Below are 16,445 nucleotides of genomic sequence, written 5' to 3' on the forward strand. Positions count from 1 at the left end.
ACCTAAGTTAACATCTCTTGATGATAGAAGGTAACGGAAGTCGCAAGTGCAAGTACAGAAATGTGGTTATAGACTCGTGAAAGCCCAGCGGACGGAGCTTACGTAAAAGACAGAGAATTCCGTCATTTTGATACCGGTGTGTGTGTGTGTGTGTCAGTATTTTCCTTCATCGCTTTGTTGTTGTAGTTGTTTTATTTTTTGAGTTTATGAGGTAGACGATCAGTGATTTATTAATGACTAAAGCAGGCAGCCTACCCATCCTTTGTACAATTTTCTGCTTAGAGTTTAAGAATCTTCGAAACGTTTGAGAGCCCAAACAAGCCAGTTTCTTCCCTGTATTAAATATCTGTATAGTTGTTGAATTTCATGTTATTTCTTGTTAATACTGGTATTTATTTTTACCTTTATAATAATATAAAAAAGAGAAAAAAAGGTTTTCCTAGTCGTTGATGCAGTAATACTGTTTTTCATGTTGGAACAGTGACCTTTCGGATATACCGATCATTGGGTTAAATACCTTTTTCCGCACCTTTTATTTCTTTACTATTAAGGGTAAGGTGATTCCCAAAAGCAGCTTTTATAGCTGTAACAAAGCAACATCTTTTCTAACAGACTTAACACACCCCCGGGTACAGACTAATGAGGCGAACTTTACTTGCTACGAACCAAATAATAACTGGGCTAGAAGAATAGACTTTGCTTATCAGCATTAGGTTTTGTAATGGTTTGACGTTAGCCCTACGTGGCCAGAAATTGACAAGAATCGCTCGACACAGGAAATAACTACTTATCAAAAAATTATATAACGGCTCGCCATCATTAAAACTTGATGACAGGAAGTCGCAATTTTTAAAAATGAACAGTGGGGGGCGGAATAAAAAATGTCACATCGAGTTCGGTGATTTCTATTTATTTTGATGTTTGTAGGTGTACAGTAAATGTTTTTCCCCCTCTTTGATTTGAAGTACTAGACGATCAGTAATAAACGATTTCGAATTTGAGAATAAGCATCGACAACAAAACCCCGTTTTCACTTAAACCGGTAGAGGTCACTGAATCTGGTTTAGGTCGATGATCTAGTACCTTTATCCGGGGCCTCTACTAGTAGTATAAAATTAGGGTAAGACCCTTACGAACTTATAGCCAGAGGACCTATAGCTATATCAAAACTTCATCCTTTTGATTCCCCTGTTAAAAAATGGGATGCCCTAACATTTAGAGTTTTAGTTGTCAAGGACTCTCCCAGATAACGGATGAGAATCGATCGACATATAAGTAATGAGCACATTTACACTTCACGGTTTAATGAAAGCGGATGTCAGGAAGTCGCAAAGTATGGTCAGAGGGAGTAAAATAATAAAAAATGTAATCCTTTTTATCCCCCGCGTTTTGAGTAAGTGATGGAGTAGCGGCTATCGTCAGAATACTCAAGTCTTATTCTTTTAAACCGGATGTCCGAGAGGCTATTTTGTAAAGAAGCGCTGTGGGGAAAAACAAGTGAGCTACTAAACAAGACGGTACACTTGACTCTTACCCCTGTTCCTGACCAGAACGGAGTTGTTAATATATCAGTTTATAAATTATTTGACGATGGTGTAAGGCCGAGGACTACGATACCTTGATCAGCTTGATGTTGGAACCCCTTGGAACAGCGGAGGAAAAAGCTTATTGTGCCGAAACACACACGTCAACTGATCGTGACCTTTACTTACTTGAAACAATGTTAACTGAATCCCACGATAGGGTTTTGCAGAGAAACACACTCTCAGTGATAAGCTGATTGGACTCAGTTTATTATTAGTTAAAGATGTAAATCAAATTTTAAAAATTGCTACTTAAATCCGTCATCTATTCTGGGCGGATGCTATAAACTGTTTAAGCGAACCACTATTTCGGTGTTTCACGAGAAAGGTTTATTAAGGTTACCAGTGACCACGGTTTTATAGGGGACTGAATAACCAAGGTAAGGCGGCAATATACAACGGTGCAGGAGTGTAAGCATTCTGCGTCAAGCAGGGCCAAAGCGAATCCGCTTGTAAAACCGTACGGCTGAAAAAGGTAGCCTGGGGAGGATTTAATTCGTGGGAGAATTTCGGGGTGTTCCAAGGAGACCGCGGCCCCCTTTTTTCTATGAAATTTGCTATTTTTTAAAAAGAATTCTCGGTTAAATAATAGTATCTATATAGCTGGCAAGTGTCCCGGCTTCCCCTTTCTGAATTTTCTAGATCTGCCTCTACATGTAATTGTCATTATTTCCTAGCCTTATGAGTTTTGGTAGTTTCGTTAGAAACGTCTAAGGTTTATAAAGGTAGAAGGCTTAAGTAGCGTTTAAATTCCCTGAGAACTTTGGTTTCCTTATTCATTTTTCTGAGAAAAATCTCGAGTGTTCTTTTTTAAACAACAGAAGGCCTTTCCCCACGCTTGTAAAAAGGGAAATAAAAATCATAAGTGATTTACTACACAATTTCCGTTTCTACTGATGAAAAACTGTAAATAACACGAGAAGACCAGTAACTCGACAAATGCACGTCATCAGTGATGCCAGGAACCCTATTCACGCAATTCGCTGACGAAGCTTTTTGCGCAAAATCTGTCTTTCCAGCCGGCTTTGTTTTATAGTATATAAAACCCAAGCAAAATGAGGTCAACAATCAGAGAGAGAGATCGTACTCTTACTTTTGAATTATCGAGTTTTTCTTTTAGTTTAGATTAAGATAAATCATGGCATGTTTTAAAATCTTAACGTTGTTTTCATTGATCAGGTGAGCAATATATATAGTTTTTTAAAAATAAGCCTGACTTTTTAGGAATAGACTCATTTATACCTCAAATTTCGGTATGAGAAATTTAGGCCTTGTAAGATATATCTTTAGAGTCGTACGGTTGTTTTGAAGTCCACGTGATCAAACCAGTGAGCACTGGCGAGTTTGGTTCGGTGGTTTTGACACTATAAATATGCCAAGAGTGGTCCGGCATAATTGACGAGAAATAAACTAATAAAGGAGAGATTTCGAGAGCGCTTTTTGTTTATTAACACTGCAGTTTGTACTGACTACAGTAAAAAATTTGGAGTGTTCAATGTCTTTGCGAGCTCCCAAGAGTTCTTGATGGAAGTAGGCGCTCTCAAGTCAAGCAGCAACTCACAGAAAAGGAACAAACAAGAACAAGAGTTTGAACTTGTTCATGCATACATACAAAGAACTTTGAACTCGGTAAAATCATTTAGTAATGTTCGAAGTTACAAATAAATATTTTAGTTAAAAATACATGTGTGCAGTGCACTTTATTTACTGTTTCACAAGATTGCCGAGGGGGAAACCGATGATTGCATCACTCGTTAATTTCCCTTTTGAGTTGTCCTATTGATTTGATGTTTCTAGCATATTCTGGTAAAGAATTCCATAAATGAGCCCCGCTATAGCTAAAGCTACGCTTTGGAGAGCTTTCTTGTTCAGTTTGAGAGCCTTCTTGTTCGGTTTGGCCGTTATCAACGTTTTTTTTTTTATGTTGTAAAATTGTAACTTGAAAGAAGCCAATTGTTTCAGTAGTTCACGCGGAAAAAAAAGTTATCGTTGTTTTGTCCCTAAAGGGTCGTTTCGTTAAGAATTGTCATCTTACCTTCAGCTATTGAGCCACTGTCATTCTTTGAATTTACACTTCAAAGTTCTCCGGGTTTTCTTTCGATGGTTTTGTTGTTGTAGTCCTGAAAAATGTTTTGAAGAGAGCTCATGCGCGTGTGCCGGCTACTCTTTTTTGGCGCGAAACAGTTACCGTGTGTAATGTGACAGGTTAAGGTTCACCAACATGGTTCTTCATTCGTTCGGAACAAGACTTTTCCTTATATCCGGATTATGGATTCAATCCCTTTGGTTTTCCAAGTTTACTTAAAATTTTATGTTTGTCTACAGTCTGTTTCCTGTGAAGTCTGTGAAGCTTTTTTTTCAATTAATAACAAGTCTCCCCAGGGCTGAACTCAACGAGGAAAGAAAGTTTTATACATGTTTATACCCGAGGCCGAACCCCTTACCCTTTTTTAATATACAACTGTTCTGCCAAAAAAGGTTCCCCTGTCCGAATGCCTCTCCATGAAGGCTGCATGTGCTACCTACCCCACAGTTTCTTGCACAACAACTTGAAGTAAAAGTGCTTGGCTTTACCTTACTATGCTTATTTAATGATGAATAGAAAAATGGTTATAGAAAAAAAAAATGTGTTGTTCAGTTGTTTATTTTTGCAGGACTGCTGATGTAATAGTAATTTTACACAACTCATTCCTGCTGGCACAGACTGCAGCAAGATTGTTGAAAGACAAACTATCACCATTCCATTGAACAAAACTTGGGACATACATCTGGCTGATTTCAGCACTAATCATAACCATACCAACATTCTCAAATCTGATTAGCTATCAACTGTCTTGGTTTGTACAGGTAATAGCATGATTTGTAGTGATATTTGGCATAAATACCACGAATGATATTTCAAAATTGTTATACGTAATTTCACGAGTCGTTAGGCGAGTGAAATTTGAGACAATTTTGAAATATCACGAGTAGTATTTATGCCAAATATCACGTACAAATCATGCTATTATTTGTTTATACTACTACCCACAAAAGGTTTGTAATTTTCACATGTAGGTATTTCAATTAAGCTGAAATACCACTGCTCTAAGCCAATCAAATTGCAGCAATAATAGGACAATGTATCAGAACAGTACACACCATAAGGTGATACCTGAATGGGTTTTTATTTTTACTTCCAGCCAAAAACTCTCATAATTGCCTGTGTTTTAATTTTTAAAAAGCTTGAAATATCACAAGTTTGTTATAGTTATGATTAATTGGTAATAGAACTTTGTGTTGTCCAAATGGGTCTGAAATCATACTCGTGATTAAACAAATCGGACTCACGCTATGCAGTCCTCTGATTCTGTTAATCACTGGTATGATTACAGACCAAATTGGACTCCACTCAGTCCCATTACAGTTATGTTGTAAGACCGTACATGCATTGGACAGTATGTGCCGTTGCGTGTCTGTAATAATGCAATGGTTGCACTTGAAAGGGTGTTAGGTTTTTCTTCCCACCTAGAAAAAGTTTTTGGGACTAGAGATCTTATGTTTTGATAATTGAGCAGACTGAAATTATCACAAGTTATTATAACCAATTTGTTTTAGTTATGACAAATTGGTAAAAAAACTTTGTTTCATTCAATTCTGACTGAGATTATATTTGTGATTGATCACTCTTATGATTACAAAACCAATTGGACTCCACTCAGTTCTGTTAGGCCATCCTCTTTTTTTTCTCTGTTTAGCGTTGTCTGACTGACCCAAATTTGTGGCATTTTCAAAAAAAGAAAAAAAAGTAATGACGTAGTTAAACCATTTTTCACTTGGAATAATTCTTTTAATCTATCTGAAAAATGATCATAGTAACAGCATAGAGAAAAACAGGAACATTTTTTACAGCAAATTGTACCTTTTGTTAATCCAGTTATGTGAAAGTTAACTTTTAACGTCATCCCAGGGTGCCATAGCCTGTGAACAGGCCCTCTGTTTTGGGATGGGGTGAAAAAATCGTGAGGAGAGGGACTCACCCTTTCTCTTCTCTCTCCTTGCGATTTTTTCCCATCTCCCCACACAGAGAGCCTGTTCACAGGCTAAGGGTACCAGGGCCTCCTATTCCGAGACCTCTTGCGTTTTTTTTTTGTAGGTTTTTTTTTTCAATCCGACCGACCGACCGACCCAATATCAGGAAATGCATTTGACGCTAACCGAAAAAAAAAAAAGGGGGAAGGCCCTAAATAGCACCCAGGAAGTGGGGATGCTAATTCAAGCATTTCTAGTTTTCATTAACTTCAGCAGTTAGTTAGTATACTATTGACAGTAGCTGTCAGGCAAGTTAACACAAAAAAAAATCGGCTGGTCAAGACAGCTTCTCTGGGTCCATTGCAAAACAGTCATTTTGTCTCAATACCGATATTTTGTGGAATAGTCTTTAGGTGACACCACCAAACCTCTCCCTTTCCTCGCTCCACGATAAACAGTTTCTATAATATCGACCATTTCCTGCTTGTCCTCTAAGGCCCAGTTTATCTTGTTGTTGTTTCCTGTGCCCAAATCGATCATGATGTGTTTGTTTCGGTAGAAGAACATGGTCGTGCAGGGGTCGTACAATTCATACATTTTGTTGAAGTCATTCACTTCTGTAACGTCGACCAGGTAGATCGTCGCAAAGTTTTTCACCTTATCTGCAATGGAGTACAAGACTTCATCCATTTTCATGCACGTAGGGTCCCAATCATGCCCAAAACGGATTACAACAACCCTGTCCTCTTCAGACATGATGGCTTGATCGACCTGCCAGCCGTTGTTTAGATGTTGGAGCATGTACGACATTTCGAAAGCTCTTCTTTACGTAGAAGTGACAGCAGATTATCGGAAAAATGTCCTAGGCTTCTATTTGTGTACTTTCTGGCGAAATATGGTCGATTTTCCTTGAAAAATTTATCGTTTATGAACCGACTCCACGTCAAGTGAACGTTCTTGTAATGGCTGCGGGAGCCGGCAGTCCCATCATGCAATTGTATTATGATAGTTCCAGTCTCTTCTCAGCAGCCTGCGGTAGGGAAGGATTGGGGTGCGTGAAGGGGGTGCAAGTGTAAGCAAGTGTCTTGCCCACACGCGGAAGAGGAGGCGTCTTTTTCTAAAGAAACTGTGAAGCGATTGGAGTTCCGCTAAAAGAAACAATCAAAAAGCCTTCATTACTGAAGATGAAGTGAAGCAGAAGTCATTGATTAGATTACCCTCGAAGCATATATTATATTCTTCAGCACCCACGAAGAGAAAAACCTCGCGGAAGTGTTACGTGCCGGGGGTACGTGGAGCCTAAGCAAGGCCGATCCTCTAAAAACAAAGCAGCAAGAGTATATCCTTGAGGTCTAGCTGTTTTGATCTAACCACGGGTATACAGTGGATATCAAAGTCTAAAGTTGATGTGTTCGGACGGCAAGGCAGTCCGAGTCCAAAAAGTGAAGAGATGGTGTCCATTTCGGCTTGAAAGAAAAAGTAAAAGCCTAGTAAAATTTTATAGCAAAGTAAATAAAGTTACATGTAATTGTGAATTTATACAGGAGACCATGGCTAATAACAAGGCTTAAAAAAAAAAAAACAACAAACAATGCCGTATAAAACTCGCTCTCTGCTGCACAAAAACGCGTTCACGATCCGGTCCGATCCGGTCCGATCCGGTACATGTTGTTATCAAAAGGTGCAACATCGTTCCCAGAGTTCTCTCCACCTGGAGAGAGAGCCTGAGAAGAAGGTGGCAGAAGGAGAAAAAAAAAACAGTTTATTGTTTATTTTGACCTTCTGTCACGTACTCATGGGAATCCCCTTTGAAAAAAAAAAACCCGCACAAACATACTTAGTGCTGTGTATTGAATTACTGGTACATGTAGTTTTTTAAAAATTGCTGTGACAGATAGAGGAAGTGTTTAAACGAGGGCACTTGTAATCTGGCTTAATCTGTCTTAACTTGTCAATGTCTACAATTGCTTTTCTCGAGCATGCACAGATACAAGTTTCGCAAATTTCGTATATAATTCTTATTGAAAGCAACAACTTACAGAACGTCATCCCGAGCATTCATGACTGTCGAAATCAAAGCCGGACATCTATCAGTTTTTCCCAAAACTACACGGAAGGTAATAATTTCGCTGCGACTTGCTCGGTCTTGGGCCTGACCCCTTTAATCATGTTTATACTTTTTTGATACATAATGTTAACAAATCGTACCTTTCTAAAAGATGATGTTGGTTGTTTTATTCATTCATTTAGGAGCATTTAATACTGACTTTTGGAATTTTAACTGACTCAGTCGTTTTGGTCTGTTAACTGTCACATGGTTTTACGTCATTTACACACTATATTCCCTAGATTGTAAGATAACATGACCTCAGTGATCACGATTTTATTTTTCATCACGTTTCAACGGATGAAACAGGTTCAATACCAATATTCTTACCACTTATGTATCTCAAAAACAACCTCTAATCAGAGTATCTTCCACTTTATAAGCTCCCTGTTGCGCTGATACGGCTATTTTAGGGCCCGATTTTAAACCCTTTTACAACTTCCTAGAGAGCCCAAGAGCACGTTTCATCCAACTACCCGGTAAAAGGTCACAATGCAAAAATAGAGGCCTTAAAATACACCTTTTCTTTCTATGAGAATCACGGGGTAGGGGAAAGTGTTTGCCACGTAGTTATATTTAAGACAACCATGATATTGCAGACCTAATAATGCCATCATCGTTCTACTTAGCAACCGGGCTAGCCGTTTTTTCCGGGTTAAGAGGCAATCTACCCGTATTTTTGGCTACGGAAACGGTGTGGCTTAGGTCATCATTTACCACCTTGTCCCCAGGCCCCAGTCGTTTCAAAACCTGGATCGGTAAAATCACTATCCTGCGGATGAGTATTAAGGAAGCCAATTGCACTATCTACTAAAAACTGAGTAATTTAGGCCAGACTCCCGTTGTTCAAAAGGTGGATAACGTTATCCACCGGAGAAATCTCTATCCAGTGGATATAGCACAATTGGTTTCCCAAATGGTGGATAGCGCTATCCATCTTTTCAACAACCCGGGCCAGGACCTTTCCCATGATTTTTTAAGGGAAATTCCTTGGGGATGAGGTTGCTCCAGATCCTGTTCGAACCTGAAGTACTGGGTCCAGTTGCTCAAATGCTGGATAGCGCTATTCATCGGATAAATCTAAAGTATTAGGGAAACCAGTTATGTTCTCCACTGGATATAGATTTATTCAGTGGATAGCATTATCCACCTTTGGACAACTGGTGCCTGAATTTCAATTTTCCATGTCGCTCTGTAGTAAACTCTCAGGTTCTCCCGCGGTCAATTTTCCCCTTTGAGCGGATAAGTGATGGTGCGCGCGGGAAGCGAGAAGTCTTGTCCTTTGTCGCTCGCGTTAGACACGCGATACCCAAACCTCGTTCCAAGGGTCCTCTTTGACTGGTCATCGGGGTGCGGGAGAGAAGAGTAATGAGAAGCTTGGTAATGCGGCTGATGATATTAAACTACCTTCGAATAAAATGAGCAACAATCTTGGGTAAAATAGACGGAAAATTCAGATCCGGCTTCCTCCCAAAGTCAAGGATAGGAAAGTGGCGCGTTTTATCTATCACGCGCGCGGCTTTTTCCTGTTTCCTGTTGCTATCTAGGATTGTGACTACACGCAGCATTGCGAATATAATTTCAAACGCATCCTATAATATATCATTAATTCATTGAACTGATTAAACTTCGGATTTTATCCACACCACATTATTTCAGCATTGACTCTGGGAGTGAAAGAGTGCTAATCTTCTACAAGAACAAAACCTTCTGCCCAGGTTTTCTCCGAGTGAAACGGTCTTGGCAGAAGTATTAAGTTGTTGCGTTTAAAATACTGGTTTTTAAAATATAAGATCCTACAAATAAGCTAAGCCATCACGAAAAAAAAAAAATTTGCGTACAGGTACAAGCTAAAAAAGAAAATTTAAGGTCAAAATGATACACATTATTTGTTTTAATTTCGGAAGAATCGTTCAATGCTAAAGCCACGGTGCAACCCTGATATAACGGCCATATAAATTAAATTAACAACAAAACAAAAATAAATGGACTCGCGCGTCTAGTTTTGCAGTTTAAAGCTCTGGAAAACGTACGGTGTATGGTGTCTAGCAAACGAAGAGCCGCGAGGAACATACCTGGAGATATCTAATTTTAGTAAATATTCAAGTAGTGGTCTATTATCAATGCTGCGTTCTGATTGGTTGAGCTACTACAAGGCTATATGTTATAGCCTACTAGTAGCGAAAAGCGCGCGCTTTTTGGCGGCAAAAAAGGATTAAAGTCTAGCTTTAAGTAGCTAAAATTTTTTTATTTTCTCGATATTTTTGACCAACTAGTTGGATTTTACTAAAACAATTATTCCTCTCGCCCTCATGACTTCGGCCTCATGGGCTATTGACTCAGAGCCCATTCGGGCTCGAGGAATAATTGTTAAGTATTTAACGACTGCTAAATGCTAGTAATTGTTTGAGTAAAAAAACAGGGCAGTTTCCAATAGTTAGTTACTGAGGTAATGCAACAGGTGCCATGAGAGGAAAAAAAGTACGAAGTGATTGGTTACGCTTTGTGTTTTTCTTCTTTTCTGATTAGTTGGAAAACGCCTATTTTTTCGATAGAAGAACATTATACACACGAAGATGAGCTCAAACCTAAAGCAAAAGAATGGAGGTGGTTCCTATCGAAAGTCTTGTGTCATGTGACTCTGCCAACTTTACACCTAATCTAGCGAAATACTAGGTTTAGGAATGAATAGAAAAGGCAATGTTTTTCCTTAAATGGGCAAACTAAAAATAGAATTTGGGCCACGTATTTCGTGATTTTGCCTAGATGTCGGCTGACTTGCTTCAGTTCTCCTCGCGCATAGTTGGTAAAGAGATACCGCTGGCTCATTACATCAAAGTTACATGGTGTAATAGGCGATTTTTACGATGACGTCAGTGAATACAACTACCCAACTACCAGAATAGGTTATTTTCCGAGTTGCCCTAAGCCTCTGTTACAAAACGAGGCTGAGTGCAAAGCCATTGATAAGAAAGTGATCCTTTATTCCTAGACTGCGAGCAGTCTCTCTTTTTCTTCAGATTTAGTAAGGGGAGTGCACGCGCACGCGAGCGTTGAGCGGCGAAGCCGCGAGTCGCGAGAAACGAGGGCGCCAGCCCGTGCCTCTCCCGTCCCACGCCTTCAGACACGCGCGTGATCATTTGCGTGTCTCGGGCGTTTTGCTCGACGGACCAAGAAAAAAGAGAGACTGCTCGTAGTCTATTTATTCTCATGCAAATATAACTCATTTTCACAAGAAAGGTTTTGTACTCAGCCTCGTTTGGAAATTAAAAGTTTTGGCCCATTTATTTCGATTTTGTTTGTTTTATCTAATTTATGAATCCTAGTGGATTTATAAAGGCAATTTATAAAGCAATAAAATAAAACGATTCTGGTCGAAAGAAGCCAACGTGCAAATGCCCTATTGAGAACTGTACCTAACTGTACATAAACTTGGACTAAAATCAAGAGGTTGGCTCCTCTTTGATTTCTATGGATAAGGAGGGTCTGTTTTTGAAATTAAAACCATGGCGTTCTCTACTCAGAAGTTTAGATCGCAAGTCCAAAGTTGGCTGTGGTTTGATTTCCTCTTTTTTCTCTTCCTTTCTTTCAATTCTTCCCTTCCATTTATCTCTTCTTTCTCTTCTGTCATCATCATCACTCTCACTGTCATCCTCTTCCACCGTATCCGCGTACATACGCATGCGCAGATTTGGAGAATCGCTTCTCTCGGGCGCCTCTGTGGGTCCGTCGTTTGTTACTACAATCTTGAGGGGCGGTTCATCTATTTCCATTTTTTCCTCCTGCTCTGGCTCGATTTTCTCAAGAAACTGTACTTCAGGGCCGCTGTCGAACATGTGCTTTGCTCGTTCTCTTTCTTTCTGTATTTTCCTCTTCCTGTTCCAATCATGAGAGAACAAACGATGAACTTAGGAACAGTGCATACGACAATCTTGGACAAAATAAATAGAGAACTTAGAACCCGCCTCCCACCTCCCCAAATCAAGGAAGGGAAATTTTGGCGTTTTGGCATTCGCACCGGCGGCTTCAGTCCAGAATTAGGAGTCGCTTATGAAAGTCGAACCAGGGCCTCTCTTCTACAAACAGGTAAAGCCTCGTTCCCAGGTTCCTGTCCTACTCGGCGGCTGGGGGGAATGAGTAGAAGGGGACCCTGGGAACGAGGTTGAAACAGGTGTGACACATCTTCAAATTGGAATGAGGAAAAAGTAATAGCACACAATTTCTTAATGGCAAAGCAAAAAGTAATGGTATGCTGCTTAACCATTTCACCTCTGACATCAAAATTTCAATTCTCATTTGTTGCTTTGTTGCCTCTGTAAGCCTCCTAAGTAGTTTTACAATAACCTTTAGTTGCTCTAAATCCTTTATGTACTGGAAATTCTTTCTCACCTTTGCATAATTTTTCTGCATTATATAATATATACTAAAATGTACATAAAAAGAATAGAAATTTAATACTCCCTATACGTAAATTGACTGGGCTACCAAGATTAGCTCTAGCAACCTGTGGGCCAGTGTGCTTTTGTAAAACTTAATAATAAGGAAAATAAAGATTAAATGATTAAAAAATTTTTAATCATTTAAATAATATACATTATTGTTGTTGTTGTTATTGTTGTAGAGGATGTTAAAACATCAATCATTAATCATGCTGGCCACTCTGTTTAATAAAGCGCTGATATTACTGGGAGAAATTTGATGCTGCCTGACTCAATGGCTTTACCCTTTTCCCTCTTACAGTCTGAGGTCCAAAGAAAAGTACCTTGGAAAATTCTAAAACTGCTACTCCCAAACATGGTACAAGAGTTAGGAATTTATAAGAGGTTTGCCCTTGACTTGAAAAGTATTAATTTTGCTGTTTTGTATTAATGGTCGGTTATGGGAGGTTGTTGTACATCACATGATGGGTCCATTTATTTTATTAAAGGGACAGTTGCTGAGAACTAAAATTATGTGAAAAAGGACAATATTTTTTTTAGTCTTAAAATTTAGTAACGACAATGTTCCTGAATCCTGCATTACCTCGATGAGCTGACAAGACCTTTCTTAAAACCTGAAAAAAGAAAAAAAAAAGAAAAGTAAAAGTGAGGATATTCATGCAAAGATTTGCGCCCTTATCATCCTTTTGCAAACAATTTTCCCTTTTCCCAGCTAGGAGAGGCTTCTTTTTCCTGGTATTCAAATAACATGGAAAAGAGTCCTCTGCTAGCAGGCCATTTACCCTTTCTGTCCCCCTTTGGAACCCCTACCACATGAACTAGCAATTTTCTTGAGACAATCACCAACCTGTGTTACTTTTTGAGTTTGGATTTCCATGAATCAAATAATACAAACTTCGTTGTGCTGCTCCTGGTTTCTTTTTATCCTCTGGAATTCAATAAAAACTTTTATTGGCAAAATAGATGAATATTACTTGTAAATTAAATGGAAAATGACCAATAGATATAATTAATAGACGTAGTTGAGTCTTTGTGGTTCTAAAATTTAACCCCAGCACTCAGACAACAAGACAAGGATAAATATGATGAACACCATGCCCTTAACTACCTAAGGGCCATAATGTGGATATCAAGAGGTGCTGGTAAGAGAACTATAAAGTACTAAATATTATTTTTAAGGTGGGCTAGTATTATAAAATCAAAATTTGACTGATCAAAAAGAGTACAGCTGAAATTTACCTACCGGTACTTACCACAGAATATATAAGAGAGTTCTTGTCATTTTAATACAGAATTTAGGTTAGGTTTTCAAAGTTCTCAAATTCTTTCTAAATATAGTATAGAAACAACTGACCAGATATAAACTTCTCAAAATTAAAGAAAACAAACATGAATTAAATATGATACAGGTCAATACAAAATTCAGGTTAACCAAGGTTGATTCTCAATTCTTTTGTCTCCTAGCCCTAATATTATTTTCTTGATCATGTATGTTGGGGTTAAGAGACAAATGAAATTGAGAAACAACCTATGTTGAAAATTTTTAACCTGAATAAGATTTTGACTTAAAACAAATATACCTAAGTATGATACTTACTTTTGGTAGCTAATCGCATGAGAAGACATTTTGCTTTTGGATGAGTTGGTCCTAATTTCCATCTGATTTCTGCAGCATCACTTATATCATCACCTGTCATCATTAAGTTGTTAAATAACATTTGGCTTGATCAGTTTAGATGAGTAAGTGGTCCGTGGTCTTTCGGTGGATATAAATAACAATCAATTATAGCCCTTTTTATTTACTGCTTGACAGAAAAAAAAACCACTCTGTTATATGAAACTTGTTAAATAGCCATGAAAGGAGTTGTTGGAAGGAGTCTACAGTCTAAAGATTTACTGATTTTAGTGTAAGTTCTGTTTTTGTGTTTGTATCCAAAGCATGACAAGACTGAAGTTGGCCAATTTGCCTTTTACAGTCAAGCCAGGTAAATCCTACCCCCATCTAGATCCTACTAATGGATTTATTATAATTTATGAAAATTGAACCTGTTAGTCATTGTCGATATCAGATACATTTCTTTATTAAGGTATACAGCGGAACCTCTCCTTTGGGACACCTTTATTCAAGAGACACCTCTATTACGGGGAAAGGAACACTATTTCTGGGTCCTGAAACCCAGGTTTAACCTTCATTCGGGGGGGGGGGGGGGGACAGCTTATTGCTAAAAAAGTGACTGACCACAAAAATCATTGATAAGTTTAAGTGTTCACTATTTGTAACGGCAGTAGCTTTCAAAACATGAGTTATATCACTCACATCTATGTACTTCACTTGCAGGAATTCAACACATAACATCACAGAGATAAGGCAGTTAATCAACATTTTTTAAACATTATCTAGCTGCTTAAAATAGTGTTTTCAGTAGATTCCGAGGCAAAATATAAGAGAAATTATATTTTATTTGTTGGTTAATTATTAACAAACCCCAGCTCATATTCCATTCAGGGGACACCTCTATTCAGGGGACACTTGCCATGTCCCCGAGGGTGTCCCCTGAACAGAGGTTCCACGACATTTAATAGGGAGTGAATAAGCACACAAGACGTAGTTAACACTAACAGTCAGCTGGGCCTTCTTTTGGACCTTAAAATAAATGTCTTCAAAAGATTTTTTACCTTTTCAAAGTTTGCAAGATTTTTTAAACTGACCAAATAGAGAGAAGATGTAGTAAGTCTAAAATTCACTGTTTATCACCCATGGAGGAATATTCAAATTTTTTGATACCAATAACAACAATGTCTGACAGATTCAGCTTTCAAATAATCAGTCCATTATAGCATCTATGGTGGTAGGGTTTGGCCTGGTCTGACTGTAATTCGGTATTCTCAACTCACTTGTGTCATCATTCCCTTCTATTTCTTTTCCTGTTGCCATGAGAACTCTGGATGCAGTGAAGTCATCATCCCATACAACATTACCTACAACAGAATTTACAATATTTTATGACAGTAGAACCCTGGTAACTCAAACTCTGAAGGGAAACAAAAAACAGTTCGAGTTAGCAGGGAATTCGAGTTATCAGGGGAAATTTCAGTGAAATTTTGATCAAGGGAAAGGAAATTTCATCCGAGTTAGCTAGGAATTGGAGTTATCGAGGTTCTATGGTATTCATATCTGTGATAATTATAGACTGACGAGAAAGAAGTGGTGTTTCTCATATTGACAGTGTAGGACAATGAGACAACCCATATTGCACTTACATGAAGAGTCATCAATCCACTCCACTGAGCCAGGGGCAAAATCATTAAAATATGCAAAGATATCTTTGGTACTCATTTCATCAACACCATGAATTAGAATTGAATCAAGCCTTGCTTCACCTGAAACATCAAACAAAAAATAATCATGTACACCTATAACCATTGAAACTTCCCTCATTTTTAATATCGCTCAAAATGGTTTCTAACACTTTTCAGCACCATGTTCATAACAATACAGTACACATAGCAAAGATGATCTTAGACTTCCATCTGTGAAGCAAATCATTGAGGAAAGCAAAGAGAGTACTGTTACAATGCTATTCATGGTTGGTTTGATTTTTGTTTACTTTGAGAAGCACAATACCAATTATAACTAGTAACAACCAAAGGTAACGAAGTGCGCAAGCGACAATGATCAAAGGTCAAAACGCTTTTTCTCAAACGCTGTGTTTACTTAAGTTTCACGTGACAGATAAGCATGTGAAATGGATGTAGCTTTTTGAAGCCTTTTTTTATTAGTGTAAGAGTATTTTGTCCCTCTCATACTTCAGAGTCCACCCTCTTGTTCTGTGATTTTTTGTAGTACTGTCTTTGATTATTAATAACGTTTTAGAACAGAACCTCTCAGTGCATGACCTGTTGATCAGAGAGCTTTCCTGCTTAAACAAATATTTTTATCATTGTTACTAATTATTACCATTATCATTATTATTATTACTTTGTTGACTCAGACCTACAGATCGATAATATTAGAGCCTGCCTGAATTAATTTTTTTTAAGGATCTTTTTTTAAAGAATTAGCAATTTAGGAATACGAGATTTTATTCTTTTTAACTTGTTCTCTTTTTAATATCAGAGACGAATAATTCTCTTTTGTAATGACTTAATTTAAAACTCTGGACTGCCTGCAAGAGTCATTGACCGCATCTGAGCTGCAAGGAATGTATTTGCGAAATCGTTATTAACACAGTGATTGCTATTTTTATGATTTATATAATTGTTAATGTTATATAGTGCTTAATTCTTCAAATATTTCTGTAAATT

General features: G+C 38.1%; 2 protein-coding genes across 2 annotated transcripts in view; both read right to left on the bottom strand.

The window, feature by feature from the left end:
• Nucleotides 1-5,975: 5,975 nt before the first annotated feature.
• Nucleotides 5,976-6,404, bottom strand: LOC140953220 (thioredoxin-like protein 4A). Its single transcript, XM_073402720.1, has one exon. The coding sequence runs from the start codon at nucleotides 6,402-6,404 to the stop codon at nucleotides 5,976-5,978; it is 429 nt and encodes a 142-aa protein (XP_073258821.1).
• Nucleotides 6,405-9,313: 2,909 nt separating this feature from the next.
• Nucleotides 9,314-16,445, bottom strand: part of LOC140952886 (nuclear cap-binding protein subunit 3-like) — a 9,773-nt gene continuing 2,641 nt past the window's right edge. The window contains exons 5-10 of the mRNA XM_073402338.1: nucleotides 15,402-15,521; nucleotides 15,036-15,119; nucleotides 13,738-13,830; nucleotides 12,988-13,068; nucleotides 12,724-12,754; nucleotides 9,314-11,577 (exon numbers count right to left, since the gene is read on the bottom strand). Of these exons, the coding sequence (XP_073258439.1) occupies nucleotides 11,145-11,577; nucleotides 12,724-12,754; nucleotides 12,988-13,068; nucleotides 13,738-13,830; nucleotides 15,036-15,119; nucleotides 15,402-15,521 (842 nt within the window). The 3' untranslated portion in view covers nucleotides 9,314-11,144. The remainder of the gene's footprint in view (nucleotides 11,578-12,723; nucleotides 12,755-12,987; nucleotides 13,069-13,737; nucleotides 13,831-15,035; nucleotides 15,120-15,401; nucleotides 15,522-16,445) is intronic.

This window comes from Porites lutea, chromosome 11, assembly GCF_958299795.1.
Source record: "Porites lutea chromosome 11, jaPorLute2.1, whole genome shotgun sequence".
Classification (NCBI taxonomy): domain Eukaryota; kingdom Metazoa; phylum Cnidaria; class Anthozoa; order Scleractinia; family Poritidae; genus Porites; species Porites lutea.

Bases quoted from the DNA above. Each gene is read 5' to 3' on its own strand.
- LOC140953220 (XM_073402720.1), bottom strand. From the start codon at position 6,404: ATGTCGTACATGCTCCAACATCTAAACAACGGCTGGCAGGTCGATCAA.